The following is a 17,226-nucleotide window of genomic DNA, read 5'->3' as shown; positions in this document are numbered from 1 at the left end:
TGAGCAAGGCATTTAACCCATGGTTCCCCGCACGCTGTGGGTGTTGATTATGGCAGCCCCCTGCACCTCTCTGACTCAGAGGGGTTGGACTAAATGTGGAAGACACATTTCAGTTGAATGAATTCAGTTGTACAACTGACTGGGTATCCCCCTTTCCGAGGTATAGGCAGTAACCTAAAAAAGAGCTATGAATGACAGTTAGCACTGTGACTGTAGAGATAGAAGAACCTTTCCCAGCATCGTGATGAAATGGACAGAGAGCGTGTGGGATTGGTCACACAGGCAGAAGTCCACAGCCCTCCCAACCCAGGAGATAGAGGAGAGAATGGGAATCTACTGTAGAAGACACAGCAGGGCCCAGACTTGATGCAAAAATCCTCACCTCCTCCTCTGTACTCCTCTGCCTCTGTCCTAAATGGCACCCTATTTAGTGCACTACTTTTGACCAGGGCCCACAATGAAACTCATAGGGTTGATTAACTATGGTCAAAAGTAGTGCGCTAAAACAGGGAATAGGGTGCAATTTTGGACACATCACTACTATCTATTCTCTTTAAAGGGAAATACCTAGTCAGTTGTATAACTGAATGCATTCAACTGAAATGTGTCTTCCGCATTTAACTCAACTCCTCTGAATCAGAGAGGTGCGGGGGACTGCCTTAATCGACATATTCAGCAGCCAGGGAACAATGGGTTAACTGACTTGCTCAGGGGCAGAACGACAGATTTTTACCTTGTCAGCTCGGGATTCAGTCCAGCAACCTTTCGGTTACTGGCCCAATGTTCTAACCACTAAGCTACATGCCGTAAAGCTGCATACAGACAGGCTTGTTTCTCGCTGCCTTCTTAATGCCCTCTTATTACACCCTATTTGCATGGGATTCATTTTACTGGGGGAGATAGGGTTATGTAATTATGTGCATGAGCACAAATCACCACATCTGTAATTTAAGTCCCTCCGAATCTGCCATGTCGGTTATTTCTAAATAGCAGGAGAGTAATAATTCCAGCCGGAAAAAACTTCCCGTGCATATCGAAGTAAAAAAAAAATGTTTGACAGGTGTTGCTCACAGTTTGAGCAAGAAAGCAATAACTGATTTGATAAATTGATGCGCTGCGCATAGCCTATATATGAATGGCCTACATGTATCAACATTCACAGTGAATGCTTTTGTTTATACGTTTTGTGCCAATGAATTGAACATTGCCAAATGAATAAGTAAGTATTTATATGCAACCCTTGCTGTTGGATTGCAAAGCGACATTACAACTGAGCAAAGCTTTTGGAAATGACAAGTTCACTCTCTCATCCATCGCCTAAAAACACATCTCAAGTGCTGTTTAGCTCACATCTGCAGACTGGGGGGCATTTAGGACGTCTTCCTACTGCGGATCGCTAATATATCCTAATGATTATGATCACACTTCCTCAATCCAAATAGTATGTCAACACTATACCAAAGATGGCTTGGTATGGTTTAGAAATTTGAAAGCCAAGCTCGAGTTACCGGTGAAGCCTGTAATTGCCTGGACATGTTCATTAATCTTCATGCCTAGAATAAAAACCTACAGGCTTCCGTCATAACTGTCAATTTATTGAAAAAAAAAGAACAAATTACAGGGGGCAGTTTGGGAAAAAATGTAGCCCTTCCATGTCGTCATCTGGAATAACGGACATTATGGGGTAATAATTACATACACAATCTTCTCTAGTAATACCTCTGTGAATAGGGCTTTAGCCAATGCTTGGCTATTGATCACCAGAGAGCTACCATTTTCCTTGTGAAATGAGGAGTGTTCTTCCGATGCCTGAGAGGTCGGAGCAGGAAGCTGTCGATGCTATGAGGTTGGGCTTGGAATCTGGATGTAGGGCTAAGGAGGGATAGGAATAGGGAGGTATCTTATATCTCAGACGCTCCAGACCTTTTACTCAGAGGAAGTGGTGGTTTGGAAGCGTGGGGAGACCTAATGGTTTGGAGATTAATATATAATACTCCAGGCTGCGTCCATAATGGCTCCCTTTCTCTATATAGTTCACTTTGTTTGACCAGAACCATATGGGCCCTGGTCAAATGTTGTGCAATATCTAGGGAATAGGGTGCAATTTGAGCTGTAGCCCAGGTGGTCTTTCATTCAAGCTCAATTGGGAGAAGAGAAAAACATTAAGGAGGGAGATGAGATCACCTTACAGAAAGATAAATAAACTCTGAAGAGGGGATGGTCCATTTTGGGAGAGATGCAGGCCATCTGGTTGAATGACAGCACAGAGTTGAGAGGGGGGAGTGGTCCTGCAGCTTACTCCATTAGCAACTTTTTGCTTATAATAAAGCTGCAGAGAAAGAAAGAAAGAAAGCGAGAGAGAGAGATAGGATAAAGTGGGCAGGGATGCGAATGAGATGGTTTCGCTTGCAAACAAAGTACGCTCCTTATCCTCATGGGGGTTTCTGGTGTCACTGCTGCTGTTGTTTTTGTCGAAGGGCAATTTGTGGTTCCTAATTTGTCACTTCTGAGGTGTCTGAGGAAAAGGCTCAATTGTGCAGATTTAGTTCAGCTTGTCAGCTGTTTGATGAGAACGTGGGTGATTTGAACAGAAATTGCTCTCTATGTGTATCGACATGAACTAATTTGATCGTTATTGTTTTATGCAACAGGGTCCCTCTGGGAGGAGTGTGTGTGAACATGCGTGAGTGTGTGAGTGTGCGTGTGCGACACCTTGCATTCAAATTGTACAGCAGAAGATCATAGAAAACATGAATAGCACTTCAGAAACTCAAAAAAGCTAAATTGATTCCTTCGTGCATACCGTTACGTGGGGTTACATGTTCAAAAGCAGTGCTCATGTATACGATTGTTACTGAATAATTCAGAAGTGACTGGGAAAGGATTGGCGTCAGACATGTAGCTCTGATCTGTTCTGAATCTGACATTCAGAGGCTTGAGAGAGAACAGAGCGAACGCTCATTCAAATTGAAGAAACATTGACAGCAGACAGCATCCTCCTTTTGGAGTTCGTCTTTGCCATTTTCAAGATGTGTTTTTCGAGTGCCATGGTAAGGCCGTAAAATATTTTCTGACTCATAGGCGATTTGGTTTACTTTGATCCCCTTCAATGCTGTCACGATCCCTTTCAACACTGTGATGAAATGTCTTTCGCAAAATGGCAGACTGTCATATGGCACCTGGTGTCTAGCTTGTACGTATTGCATCGCTTCTGTGGGTTTGTCCCAAATCTCATCCGATCCCTCTATTGTGCATTACTTTTGACCAGGGCCCATAGGGAAACCTATTGGGCTCCAGTTAAATGTTGTGCGCTATATTGGAAATAGGGTGTCATTTGGATCGCATCCTGTGTACACCCGATCTACAGGTAACTACCTATATAATGAAAACACTTGAGTAAATGAGGGATACAAAGTATATTTATGGCAGGTGTTTCCACACATGTGGTTCCTGAGTTAATTAAGCAATTAATATCCCATCATGCTTTGGGTATACAAATGCTGGGCAGGCCATTATTTTAGCTGCCATGGCTATGGGATGACAATGTCCCCATCCACAGGGAAGGAGTGGTCAATTAATGGTTTGATGAGATTGAAAATTATGTAACACATATGCCGTGGCCGTCAGTCACCAGATCTCAACCCAATTGAACTCTTATGGGAGATTCTGGAGCAGCGTTTTTAACCACCATCAACAAAACACCAAATGATGGAATTTCTCGTGGAAGAATAGTTTTGCATCCCTCCAATAGAATTCCAGACACGGTGCATTGAAGCTGTCGAATCCCCCCAGTAGAGTTCTATACCAAGGTGCATTGAAGCTGTTCTGGCTCATGGTGGGCCAACGCTCTATTAAGAGTTCCTGTTGGTGTTTCCTTTAATTTGGCAGTTACCTGTATCTTTGATTTGAATGCTAGATGAAACTTTTATATGGACATTCCACAATTGAGAAATGTTTCTGGAAGGGAATGTCAATGCGGGCCTGGATGGTGCATCGAAAGTGAATAGTGTGTTCTACAACAGTACATGCAGTCTGCTTACCAAATGGTACCCTATTCCCTATGTAGTGCAATACATTTGACTAGGGCCCATAAGGCTCTGGTCAAATGTAGTGCAATACATTTGACTAGGGCCCATAAGGCTCTGGTCAAATGTAGTGCACTATATATGGAATAGGGTGTCATTTGTGACATAGGCATAGATTTACAACAATTGAACATAATACACATGAGAAAATGAAAACAGGACTTTTCGTGAATGTCTGTATTTGGTTTTGACAAGAATTCGAAAGATAGTATATGTCTGTGTTGTCTGTATTCACTAAAAATGTTCTGCTGGTTTATAATCTTATTATCTAAATGTTGACATCTATAACCAGGCCATCTTTTCTACCATAGCATTACACACAACAAACAGTGCATTGTTAAAAAACAACAGCACATTTTATTTTCAAATATGTCCGTCCTAGTTAATTATGTGGCGGACTGCAATAGCATCGAATAGTCCCCGCGATATGCAACTGTTCAGGGAAGTCGGGAACCAATACACGCAGTCAGTCAGGAAAGCAAAGGCCAGCTTCTTCAGGCAGAAATTTGCATCCTGTAGCTCCAACTCCAAAAAGTTCTGGGACACTGAAGTCCATGGAGAACAAGAGCACCTCCTCCCAGCTGCCCACTGCACTGAAGCTCGGTAACACGGTCACCACCGATAAATCCATGATTATCGAAAACTTCAACAAGCATTTCTCAACGGCTGGCCATGCCTTCCACCTAGCTACTCCAACCTCAGCCAACAGCTCCGCCCCCACCGCAGCTACTCGCCCAAGCCTCTCCAGGTTCTCCTTTACCCAAATCCAGATAGCAAAACCTGGACCCGTACAATTCAGCTGGACTTGACAATCTGGACCCTCTATTTCTGAAACTATCCGCCGCCATTGTCGCAACCCCTATTACCAGCCTGTTCAAGCTCTCTTTCATATCGTCTGAGATCCCCAAGGATTGGAAAGCCGCCGCAGTATTCCCCTCTTCAAAGGGGGAGACACCCTGGACTCAAACTGTTACAGACCTATATCCATCCTGCCCTGCCTATCAAAGGTCTTCGAAAGCCAAGTCAACAAACAGGTCACTGACCATCTCGAATCCCACCGTACCTTCTCCGCTGTGCAATCTGGTTTCCGAGCCGGTCACGGGTGCACCTCAGCCACGCTCAAGGTACTAAATGATATCATAACCGCCATCGATAAAAGGCAGTACTGTGCAGGCGTCTTCATCGACCTTGCCAAGGCTTTCGACCCTGTCAATCACCATATTCTTATCGGCAGACTCAGTAGCCTCTGATTTTCTGATGACTGCCTTGCCTGGTTCACCAACTACTTTGCAGACAGAGTTCAGTGTTTCAAATCGGAGGGCATGCTGTCCGGTCCTCTGGCAGTCTCTATGGGGGTGCCACAGGGTTCAATTCTCGGGCCGACTCTTTTCTCTGTATATATCAATGATGTTGCTCTTGCGGCAGGCGATTCCCTGATCCACCTCTACGCAGACAACACCATTCTGTATACTTCCGGCCCGTCCTTGGACACTGTGCTATCTAACCTCCAAACAAGCTTCAATGCCATACAACACTCCACTGGCCTCCAACTGCTCTTAAACGCTAGTAAAACCAAATGCATGCTTTTCAACCGTTCGCTGCCTGCACCCGCACGCCCAACATTTATCACTCCAGTGTTAATCTGCAAAATTTTAATTATTGCCTACCTCCTCATGCCTTTTGCACACAATGTATATAGACTCTCTTTTTTTTCTTTTTTTTCCAACTGTGTTATTGACTTGTTAATTGTTTACTCCATGTGTAACTCTGTGTTGTTGTCTGTTCAAACTGCTATGCTTTATCTTGGCCAGGTTGCAGTTGCAAATGAGAACTTGAGAACTTGTTCTCAACTAGTCTACCTGGTTAAATAAAGGTGAAATAAAAAAAAATGTTTAAATGTATGATTTGTCGCTCTTTTCACTCCGAATCCTAAAGTTATGTTTTATCCTGATGTATAGCCTAGCCTGCATAATTGTTCATCGTATTTATTCTGAACTGGGTCCTGTGTACTTTTCCCTTACCCCCCCCACCTCCATCTGTCATTGTAAACAATAGTTTGTTTGTTCAGGTGCTTGATCTACCTATTACTGGCCCTGCGGTGAGATATGCATGTGCCGGGCAAGGTCCTTTGCACAGCCAATTTATTTATACCCCATTATAATGACTTCGGCATCAAAGCGTGTGAATGACAGAGACAAAATGAGAAAACCTATATTCTAAAGCCCTCCTCAAGCACTCCCTTTGTTGACAACAAGCAGCACATGAATATGCTCAAACGAAGAAGAGATAAAAGCAATGCACCGAAACAAAACAAAAGCCACCTCTTCTTTTGTTGTTTCACTATGCTTGGCGAAGCCCAGAACACCGGAGTAAATTGCACTCGAATGCAACACGTTTTAACTGGCTGAGTCCCAGATAGCACGCCATTCCCTATGTGCCCTGGTCAAAAGTAGTGCACTATGCAGGGAATTGTGTGCCATTTGTGACACAGACACTGGTCTTTCATGTCCACCTCCAAAGGGGCTGCTGGTTGGATTTCATAGCCCACATTGTCTTCCCTCTTCCCAGTTGTAACCACTCTGGGCTGAAGTGGCCCTTAGGTACAAATCTAGGATCAGCTTCCCCTCCCCCACCCAAATCATAACCGTCTATGAATTTAAGAGTGCTTACATTTCTCCAGTTCCTTACCTCAGCTTTTTACCGAAACAGCAAGGGGAAACGCTTTGTTATTTTTTCAACTGTGGATTTCCCCTTTAAGTATAGGATTGGGGGAGGGAAAGCTGATCCTAGATCTGATCCTAAACTTCCTGCCAGAGTGGTCACAACAGGAAAGACAGTGAAGTTGACCATAGATGCTGAAAAGATCAGAATCTATGGGCAACTTCACCATCTTCCCCGAAGATGAGGTATGGGCTGGATAATTGTAACCACTCTTAAATTCATAGACAGAGCTATGGATGCAAGGACTGACCATCGATAATATCAACATTATAGTTTGAGCCATGTTTGGAGGCTATTTTACGTTTACTTTGTTTACGAACATTGTGTATTTTGGGTTCAGATGGGGTACAGAATCTCATGAAGCATTTATAAGTAATATTCTTCAAGAATGAATGGGTACATACAGTATCATTAATTTATAAATCCAAAAATGGATGGAGCAACAGCAGATTGCCCCTTTAAATCATAAGTGAGGAAATGCAAAACCGACCCAATATCAGCATCCAGAGGCAGCTTCAGGTACAGTTCAGCTTCCCCTCCCCTAATCCTAATTAACCATTGGTGGGGAAAATGCTAAACTGACCCAAGATCAGCATCTAGGTCTAACTTCAACCTACTCTGTTGTATATTCAGATGGGCCAAAGGGGGCAGCGTCATCAGACAGGTGTCAGGTGACACCTATGAGGTCATCGTGGACCACTCGTTCTTCACAGAGCCCGTCTCCTGTGAGGTCACCAATGCGCTGGGCAGCACCAACATCAGCAGGAACGTGGATGTCTACTGTGAGTAGTAATCCGCAAGCAACATGTGCAAGCACACACACACACACACACACACACACACACACACACACACACACACACACACACACACACACACACACACACACACACACACACACACACACACACACACACACACACACACACACACACGCACACTACTGTGAGTAGTCCCCAAGCAAACAGACCAAGGAACCAAAACTAGCTAGCTACAGACACTACGAATCACATCTACCACTACATGGACAGTCCCAAATAGAAGGTTTGTAGATGTTAACTAACTGTCAACAACATTTCAACTAACTATCCACTAAATCCTTTCTCTAACCTTAATCCTTACCCTAACACTAGACCTAACCCCAACCTTACCCTTTCTCTCACGCAAATCATACACTCAACCCTAGCCCTTACCCTAACCCCAGCAAGTTGTTGTGTATCAACAGAGTTGCAATTATTTGTTTGTTGATACTGGAAGCTTAAGTATCTGTAGATCACCTATAGGGGACTATCCAAATCAAGTGTAACTATTTCTGTTCCTGTGGTTCCAGATGGGCCCAGAATGGCTGCTGAGCCACAGTCCCTACAGGTGGACCAGGGATCAGATGCTATCTTCAACTGTGCCTGGACAGGAAACCCCTCCCTCACCATTGTGTGGATGAAACGTGGCTCTGGAGTGGTAGGCATTGTAATCACCATCATCCTTTTTATTTTGCTTGTATTTCCAGTTGCTTATTGTGCAAGACCCATTAACCCTTAACCCTCATACTACCGACTCTGGTTATTTTGAGCCCAGAGGCACATTTTTATCATAGCACTTTGCCAATCATCTTGTTCTTAATAAATATAAATTATTGTTTGGTGCTTCTGTATCAATATGGACTTAAAAAAAATATATATCGTCCTTTGGGGTAATTTTGACACCAGACAAAAACACTTCATTTCGTCTATTGTAATTTGATAGATCCGACCCTTTATTTTAATCTATGTTTCTCTGGAGACATAATAACAATTTATCCATACCACCAGAGGGTGGATGGGAATCTGAATCAGTGATTATGACCAGATAGAAAGATCAGAGATATAGTTTCCTCGTGTACTAAACTAACGTTTTACTTTCTATACCATGTAATGTCTGACTGTGTACAAACCAAAATAACATTATTATGGTGCATATAAAAATGAGTTATTCTAGGGAATCTAAAGTGTTTATTTGAATCCAGGTTTATCTGGAGAGTTATACATATAATGGTTTCTTCACGCATCGCGCCGAAAGAAACAAGCATCTTTCTGGTAAGAAGAGGGGCGGGGGGGGTATGCCTTATGATTAACGAGACGTGGTGTGATCATAACAACATACAGGAACTCAAGTCCTTCTGTTCACCTGACCTAGAATTCCTCACAATCAAATGTCGACCACATTATCTACCAAGAGAATTCTCTTCAATTATAATCACAGCCGTATATATTCCCCCCCAAGCAGACACATCGATGGCCCTGAACAAACTTTATTTGACTCTATGCAAACTGGAAACCACATATCCTGAGGCTGCATTCATTGTAGCTGGGGATTTTAACAAGGCTCATCTGAAAACAAGACTCCCTAAATTCTATCAGCATATCTATTGTACAACCAGGGCTGGTAAATCCCTGGATCATTGTTATTCTAACTTCCACGATGCATGAAAGGCCCTCCCTCACCCTCCTTTCGGAAAAGCTGACCACGACTCCATTTTGTTGCTTCCAGCCTACAGACAGAAACTAAAACAGGAAGCTTCCGCGCTCAGGTCTGTTCAACGCTGGTCCGACCAATCTGATTCCACGCTTTAAGACTGCTTCGAACAAGTGGATTGGGATATGTTTCGCATTGCGTCCAACAACAACATTGACGAATACGCTGATTCGGTGAGCGAGTTCATTAGAAAGTGCATTGATGATGTCGTTCCCATAGCAACGATTAAAACATTCCCAAACCAGAAACCGTGGATTGATGGCAGCATTCGCGTGAAACTGAGAGCCGAACCACTGCTTTTAACCAGGGAAATGTGACCAGAAACATGACCGAATACAAACAGTGTAGCTATTCCCTCCACAAGGCAATCAAAACAAGCTAAGCGTCAGTATAGAGACAAAGTAGAGTCGCAATTCAACGGCTCAGACACAAGAGTTATGTGGCAGGGTCTACAGTCAATTACGGATTACAAGTAGAAAACCAGCCACCTTGCGGACCAGGATGTCTTGCTCCCAGACAGACTAAATAACTTCTTTGCTCGCTTTGAAGACAATACAGTGCCACTGACACAGCCCGCTACCAAAACATGCGCACTCTCCTTCACTGCAGCCGATGTGAGTAAAACATTTAAACGTCCTCAGAGCATGTGCAGACCAGCTGGCTGGTGGGTTTACAGACATATTCAATCAATCCTTATCCCAGTCTACTGTTCCCTCATGCTTCAATAGGGCCACCATTGTTCCTGTTCCCAAGAAAGCTAAGGTAACTGAGCTAAACGACTACCGCCCCGTAGCACTCACTTCCGTCATCATGAAGTGCTTTGAGAGACTAGTCAAGGACCATATCACCTCCACCCTAACTGACACCCTAGACCCACTCCAATTTGCTTACCACCCAAATAGGTCCACAGACGACGCAATCGCAACCACACTGCACACTGCCCTAACCCATCTGGACAAGGGGAATACCTACGTGAGAATGCTGTTCATCGACTACAGCTCGGCATTTAACACCATAGTGCCCTCCAAGCTCGTCATCAAGTTCGAGACCCTGGGTCTCGACCCCGCCCTGTGCAACTGGGTACTGGACTTCCTGACGGGCTGCCCCCAGGTGGTGAGAGTAGGTAACAACATCTCCACCCCGCTGATCCTCAACACTGGTGCTCCACAAGGGTGCGTTCCGAGCCCTCTCCTGTACTCCCTGTTCACCCACGACTGTGTGGCCATGCACGTCTCCAACTCAATCATCAAGTTTGCGGACAACACTACAGTGGTAGGCTTGATTACCAACAAAGACGAGACGGCCTACAGGGAGGAGGTGAGGGCCCTCGGAGTGTGGTGTCAGGAAAATAACCTCACACTCAACGTCAACAAAACAAAGGAGATGATCGTGGACTTCGGGAAACAGCAGAGTGTGCACCCCCCTATCCATATTGACGGGACAGTAGTGGAGAGGGTAGTAAATTGTAAGTTCCTCGGCGTACACATCACGGACAAACTGAATTGGTCCACCCACACAGACAGTTTTGTGAAGATGGCGCAGCAGTGCCTCTGCACCCTCAGGAGGCTAAAGAAATTTGGCTTGTCACCAAAAGCACTCACAAACTTTTACAGATGCACAATCGAGAGCATCCTGTTGGGCTGTATCACCGCCTGGTACGGCAACTGCTCCACCCACAACCGTATGGCTCTCCAGAGGGTAGTGAGGTCTGTACAACTCATCACCGGGGGCAAACTACCTGCCCTCCAGGACACCTACACCACCAGGGACTGAGAGACTGAAAAACAGCTTCTATCTCAAGGCCATCAGACTGTTAAACAGCCACCACTAACATTGAGTGGCTGCTGCCAACATACTGACTCAACTCCAGCCACTTTAATAATGGAAATTGATGTAAAAAAATGTATCACTAGCCACTTTAAACAATGCCACTTAATATAATGTTTACATACCCTACATTACTCATCTCATATGTATATACTGTACTCGATACCATCTACTGCATCTTGCCTATGCCGTTCTGTACCTTCACTCATTCATATGTCTTTATGTACATGTTATTTTTCCCTTTACACTTCTGTGTATAAGGTAGCAGTTGTGGCATTGTTAGGTAAATTACTCGTTGGTTACTACTGCATTGTCAGAACTAGAAGCACAAGCATTTCGCTATCAAGGATGATCAATGGAAACAGGATGCACCTGAGCTCAATTTTGATTCTCATTGCAAAGGGTCTAAATAATTATGTCAATGTGATATTTAAGTTTTTTACAATTGCAAAAATGTCTAAAAAACACATTATGGTGTGTTGTGTGTAGATTGATGAGGAAAATAACTTTTTAATCAATTTTAGAATAAGGCTGTAACGTAACAAAATGTGGAAAAAGTCAAAGGGTCTGAATACTTTCCCAAGGCACTGTATGTTTTTCTGTTCTGTTTCTATTCTTTTAAATGTTTGCATTCTATTCAATTCTATTATATCCTGTCCTATCCTCTACTGTTTTATTCTAACATTAATTATATTCAATTTTACCGGTATTCTATTCAATTGTATTCTATAGCATAGAAGGTGACAAATAAACTTTGATTTGATTTGACTTTCATAATGGATTTGGTTGAAAATATATATGTTTTAGATGGTCCACTGCTTTCTGTCCGTCATATAGGCAATTCCACCCATGCAGTTTATGTTGATATTATTGAGTTATCATACACTTTTATGCTGTTTATTAAAGCAGTGGCTCAAGTGGCTTTGCAGATGCTGCCAACACTCTCCTTTTGGTGAGAGTTAATTGTGATGGGCTTATTTGAGGATTGGACGGTACTCGGCTGCAGTCTTGGGTTCAGAGACAAGCGTTTTATCACCTGCCTGACTTTTGACCTTTAACCCAACCTGACCTTTCGTGACCGTCCACAGGTGCTTAGCAATGACAACATCCTGACGCTCAAGGCGGTGAGGCAGGATGATGCTGGGAAGTACGTATGCCGGGCGGTGGTCCCCCGAGTTGGAGCTGGAGAAAAGGAAGTGTCACTCACTGTGAATGGTAAGTGCACTTCACATCAGGATTAATGCCAAATTCATTTCCAAGCTGGATCGCACTGGGCAAAGACGTCAGTTCAACGTCTAATTTTAATTTACATTCGGTTAAGTTGTCAACTAATATGAATTCAACATGAAATCAACAAAAAAATTCACCATGTCATTGGATTTAGGTTAAAAGTTGGGTGACGAAAAACTAAATTCCCTTCAATAATTGGCCTTTTAAAAATCAAATCAGTTTTCCACATTGATTTAACCTCATCACAAAACATTTTGGGGTTGAAATTATGTGGAAACGACATTCATTCAACTAGTTTTTGCCCAGTGGAATGTGGAAGCTGTTCCAAGCTCAGGGACATGTTTCAGGCTAGCTGGACTCTGGGAAAAAAAAGTAAAAGCAGAGACATATTTACAATAGTGGTGTCAATATCAGGGGGTCATAGGTCATAGTGTAGTTTGCTTTTAACTGGGAGAATAAAAGCATGGATTTGATCACAGCAAGGACTGTAACTTAGTAAGTAAAAATTAACTGTAACTGTTTAGATGTAATGCTATCATCTGTCATATCAAGATGGCCGTCAATCATCATTGATACCTGATACTATCATATTATTATTATTATTATTATTAATATCGCTCAACCCTACTCCTATTATAGATGCACTCCCCTACATATGTATTTGGACACTGAAGCTAAAACATTTCATTTGATTCTATACTCCGTCTTTTTGTATATGAAATATACAAAAAATTGTATGAGGTGAAAGTTCAGAATGTCACCTTATATTTGAGGGTATTTTCATACATACAGTGGGGCAAAAAATGATTTAGTCAGCCACCAATTGTGCAAGTTCTCCCACTTAAAAAGATGAGAGAGGCCTGTAATTTTCCTCATAGGTACACTTCAACTATGACAGACAAAATGAGACAAATAATCCAGATAATTATAGTGTATTACATTTACTCAAAACTGTAGTATTTGGTCCCATATTCCTCACACACAATGACTACATCAAGCTTCTGACTCTACAAACTTGCTGGATGAATTTGTAGTTTTGGTTGTGTTTCAGATTATGTTGTGTCCAATAAAAATGAATGGTAAAATATGTATTGTGTCAATTTGGAGTCACTTTTATTGTAAATAAGAATAGAATATGTTTCTGAACACTTCTACATTAATGTGGATGCTACAGTGATTACGGATAATCATGAATGATTCATGAATAATGATGAGTGAGAGAATTACAGATGCACAAAGATCATGCCACCAAAATATAATGTCACCATTACACAGGGGAGATTACATTATTTGGGTGGTATGATCTTTGTTCCTCTGTAACTTTTTCACTCATCAGTATACACAATTAATTCATTATTATCGATAAATATGGTAGCAATCACATTCATCTAAAAGTGTTCAAAAACATATTTTATATACAATAAAAGTGACTCCAAAATTACACAATACATCATTCAGTTCATATTGGGCAAATTAAATCTGAAACACAACCAAAACAAACTGCAAATGCATCCAACAAGTTTGTAGAGCCATAAGCTTGATGTGGTCATTGCATGCTAGGAATATGGAGCTAAATACTAAACCTTTGATTACTTTACACTTTAATAAACTATAGATGAATTTGTCCAAATACTTCTTCAAATGGGGGAACTAGATAAATAAAGTGCATTCATTTTTTAACAGTAAAACAGATATGTATGAAAATACACTAAAATAAAAGGTGACATTCTGTACTGTCGCCTCATATGAAACATTTGATCTTAAAATCCCCGGCTACAATAAATGCGGCCTCAGAATATGTGATTTCCAGTTTGCATAAAGTCCAGTGTAGTTCTTTGAGGGACGTCGTGGTATCTGCTTGAGAGGGAATATACACGGCTGTGACTATAACCGGAGAGAATTCTCTCAGGAGGTAATACGGTTGGCATTTGATTGTGACGTATTCCAGGTCGGGTGAACAAAAGGACTTGAGTTTCTGTATGTTATCACAATCACACCATGAGTAGGGAATCATGAAACATACACCCTCGCCTTTCTTCTTCCCGGAGAGAGAAAGAAAGTATGTTACAATCCCTGATGTCTCTCTGGAAGGAGATCGTCGCCCTGAGCTCCTCTACTTCATTATCCAGAGACTGAACATTAGCGAGTAACATATTCGGTAGCAGTGGATGGTGTGCACTCCTCCTGAGTCGGACGAGAAGTCCACTCCAAATACCTCTTCTCTGCAAGTGGTGTTTTGGAGCAGCCTCTGGAATAAGCTAAATTGCCCTTGGAGGTACGAACAAAGGATCCAATTCGTATTCCAAGTCGTATTCCTGGTCGTAAATGCTGGTGAGTTATCGCCGCTCTGATATCCAAAAGTTCCTACCAGCTGTATGTAATAACACACAAAAAATCTGGGGATAATAATGTAAGAAATAATACAGAAAAAAAACAAAATACTGCAAAGTCGCTTAGGATCTAGAAGCAGAGCTGACATGTGACTCACCACCTGGAATCGATCTTATGCAGCACAATTTGAAATTGTGTTTTTTACATTAGATAAATGTGGAGACACAGAGCTGCAAAATTATATATCATACACTGCATTTGAGGAACAATGGAAAAGTAATTCTGCATTGAAATTTGATCAACTTGTAAACTCACTTTTGAGAAAATCGCCTTTCAATGTTTTGCTATCTAGTGAAGAGCTCTTCTTCGTCTACACCCATTCAGCATCGTTCACACCCTCACCTTAAACCCGCCCATCTTGTTTCACTCTCGAATCACACACTTGACGCTCTGAATGATGATTTTTTTAACCTCTGGATAGCATGAAAACAGCCAAACCAGCTCTGCTGGCTATAATTTCATTATGCTTTCTTGCATATGTTTACTGACACTGGCCATATTTAACAGGTTTTGTACACGCGTCACGTAACGTTAGCTAACGAGCCAGCCAGCTAGTTAAACAACAATGAACAGTGCCAACAATGCCAAATTGCTGGGAGCTAACCAACCATGTTCAATGTTATCTAACTAGAACAGAAAATGGCTCTGGGAAACGAATTATAACATCAGCTAGGGAGCCAGCCAGCTAACGTTAGCTAGCTAGCTAACAATACACTTTAGCTTGAAATTAAAACACTTTCAGTCAAAATTAGAAAACGTGTAATATCTAAAAATGTAGCTAGCTGACACTTGACTATCTTACCTGTATACATCATTGTGCATGGACACGTCTCCCTGTTAGGAATGCCATGCCACGGTTGCCCTTAGTTTGAAGATGTAATCCGGAGACAGGTGTTTCCTCCATCGCTTTAGCTATCATACTCTAATTCCAATGATTTCAAAGCTTGATCCTCCAGAAAGTGGAAAGCCACACTTATGCAGCGCCACTACACAATACCCTTTTAAAAATGCAGCGTTCGACAGGATTACCAACACAGACTGATGAGCTTCATTGGCAAACAATGTATTCGTATTTACAGATAGCTTACAAGTTTGTTATTAAATGCTGAGCTGTAATCGATGAACAATATTCTTACATAGGTATTCCTCTTATCCAGATGGGTTAGGGCAGTGTGATTGCAATTGCGTCGTCTGTGGACTTATTGGGGCGGTAAAAATATTGGAGTGGTTCTAGGGTGTCCGGTAGGGTGGAGGTGATATGATCCTTGGCTAGTCTCTCAAAGCACTTAATGATTAACAGAAGTGAGTGCTACGGAGCGATAGTCGTTTAGCTCAGTTTCCTTAGCTTTCTTGGGAACAGGAACATTGGTGGCCCTCTTGAAGCCTGTGGGATCAGCAGACTGGGATAGGGATTGATTGAATATGTCTGTAAACACAGCAGGCAGCTTGCCTGCGCATGTTCTGTGGACGTGGCTAGGGATGCCGTCTAGGCCGACAACTTTGCGAGGGTTAACACGCTTCAATGTCTTACGTCGACCACGGAGAAGGAGATTCCCCCCTGTAGTCCGTGAAGCCCTGATCGGTGGAGTGCCGCAGAGATGGTTGTCCTTCTGTAAGGTGTTCCCATCTCCACAGAGGAACTCTAGAGCTCTGTCAGAGAGACTATCGGGTGCTTTGTCACCTCCCTGACCAAGGCCCTTCTCCCCCGATTGCTCAGTTTGACTGGGTGCCAGCTCTAGGAAGAGTCTTGGTGGTTCCAAACTTCTTCCATTAAGAATGATGGAGGCCGCTGTGTTCTTGTGTTCTTGGGGACCTTTTTTTAATTAATTTTTTATTTAACCTTTATTTAAAACCAGGTAGGCCAGTTGAGAACTGCGACCTGGCCAAGATAAAGCAAAGCAGTGTGACACAAACAACAACAGAGTTACACATGAAATAAACAAATGTACAGTCGGTAACACAATAGAAAAAAGTATGTATACAGTGTGTGCAAATGGCGTGAGAAGGTAAGGCAATTGGGACCTTTAATGCTGCAAAATTTTGTTGGTATCCTTCTCCAGATCTGTGCCTCGACACAATCATGTGTCGGAGCTCTCTACGAACACTTTCTTCGACCTCATGGCTAGGTTTTTTTCTCTGACATGCACGGTCAATTGTGAAACCTCATATATGCAGGTGTGTGCCTTTCCACTACAGGTGGACTCCAATTTAATTGATTATAGAATAAGACTGTAATGTAACAAAATGTGGAAAAAGGCAAAAGGTCTGAATACTTTCCGAAGGCACTGTATGTGTGTTATCTGAAAGGGAAAAAACAGTCAGTCAATTAGCGTTCGATAATATAATCCGCATACTTCTGTAGCTCAGTTGGTAGAGCATGGTGCTTGTAACGCCAGGGTAGTGGGTTCGATCCCCGGGACCACCCATACGTAGAATGTATGCACACATGACTGACTGTAAG

General features: G+C 42.5%; 1 protein-coding gene across 1 annotated transcript in view; it reads left to right on the top strand.

The window, feature by feature from the left end:
* LOC118390918 (kin of IRRE-like protein 3) overlaps positions 1-17,226 on the top strand; it is a 264,822-nt gene that overhangs the window by 225,064 nt on the left and 22,532 nt on the right. Inside the window, exons 7-9 of the mRNA XM_035781736.1 lie at positions 7,440-7,588; positions 8,137-8,264; positions 12,233-12,359. Coding sequence (XP_035637629.1) covers positions 7,440-7,588; positions 8,137-8,264; positions 12,233-12,359 — 404 coding nt within the window. The remainder of the gene's footprint in view (positions 1-7,439; positions 7,589-8,136; positions 8,265-12,232; positions 12,360-17,226) is intronic.

This window comes from Oncorhynchus keta, chromosome 12, assembly GCF_023373465.1.
Source record: "Oncorhynchus keta strain PuntledgeMale-10-30-2019 chromosome 12, Oket_V2, whole genome shotgun sequence".
NCBI classification, from domain to species: Eukaryota; Metazoa; Chordata; class Actinopteri; order Salmoniformes; family Salmonidae; genus Oncorhynchus; species Oncorhynchus keta.
Note: the sequence above shows the minus strand (reverse complement) of the source record. Positions and strands in the feature narration are given on the sequence as shown.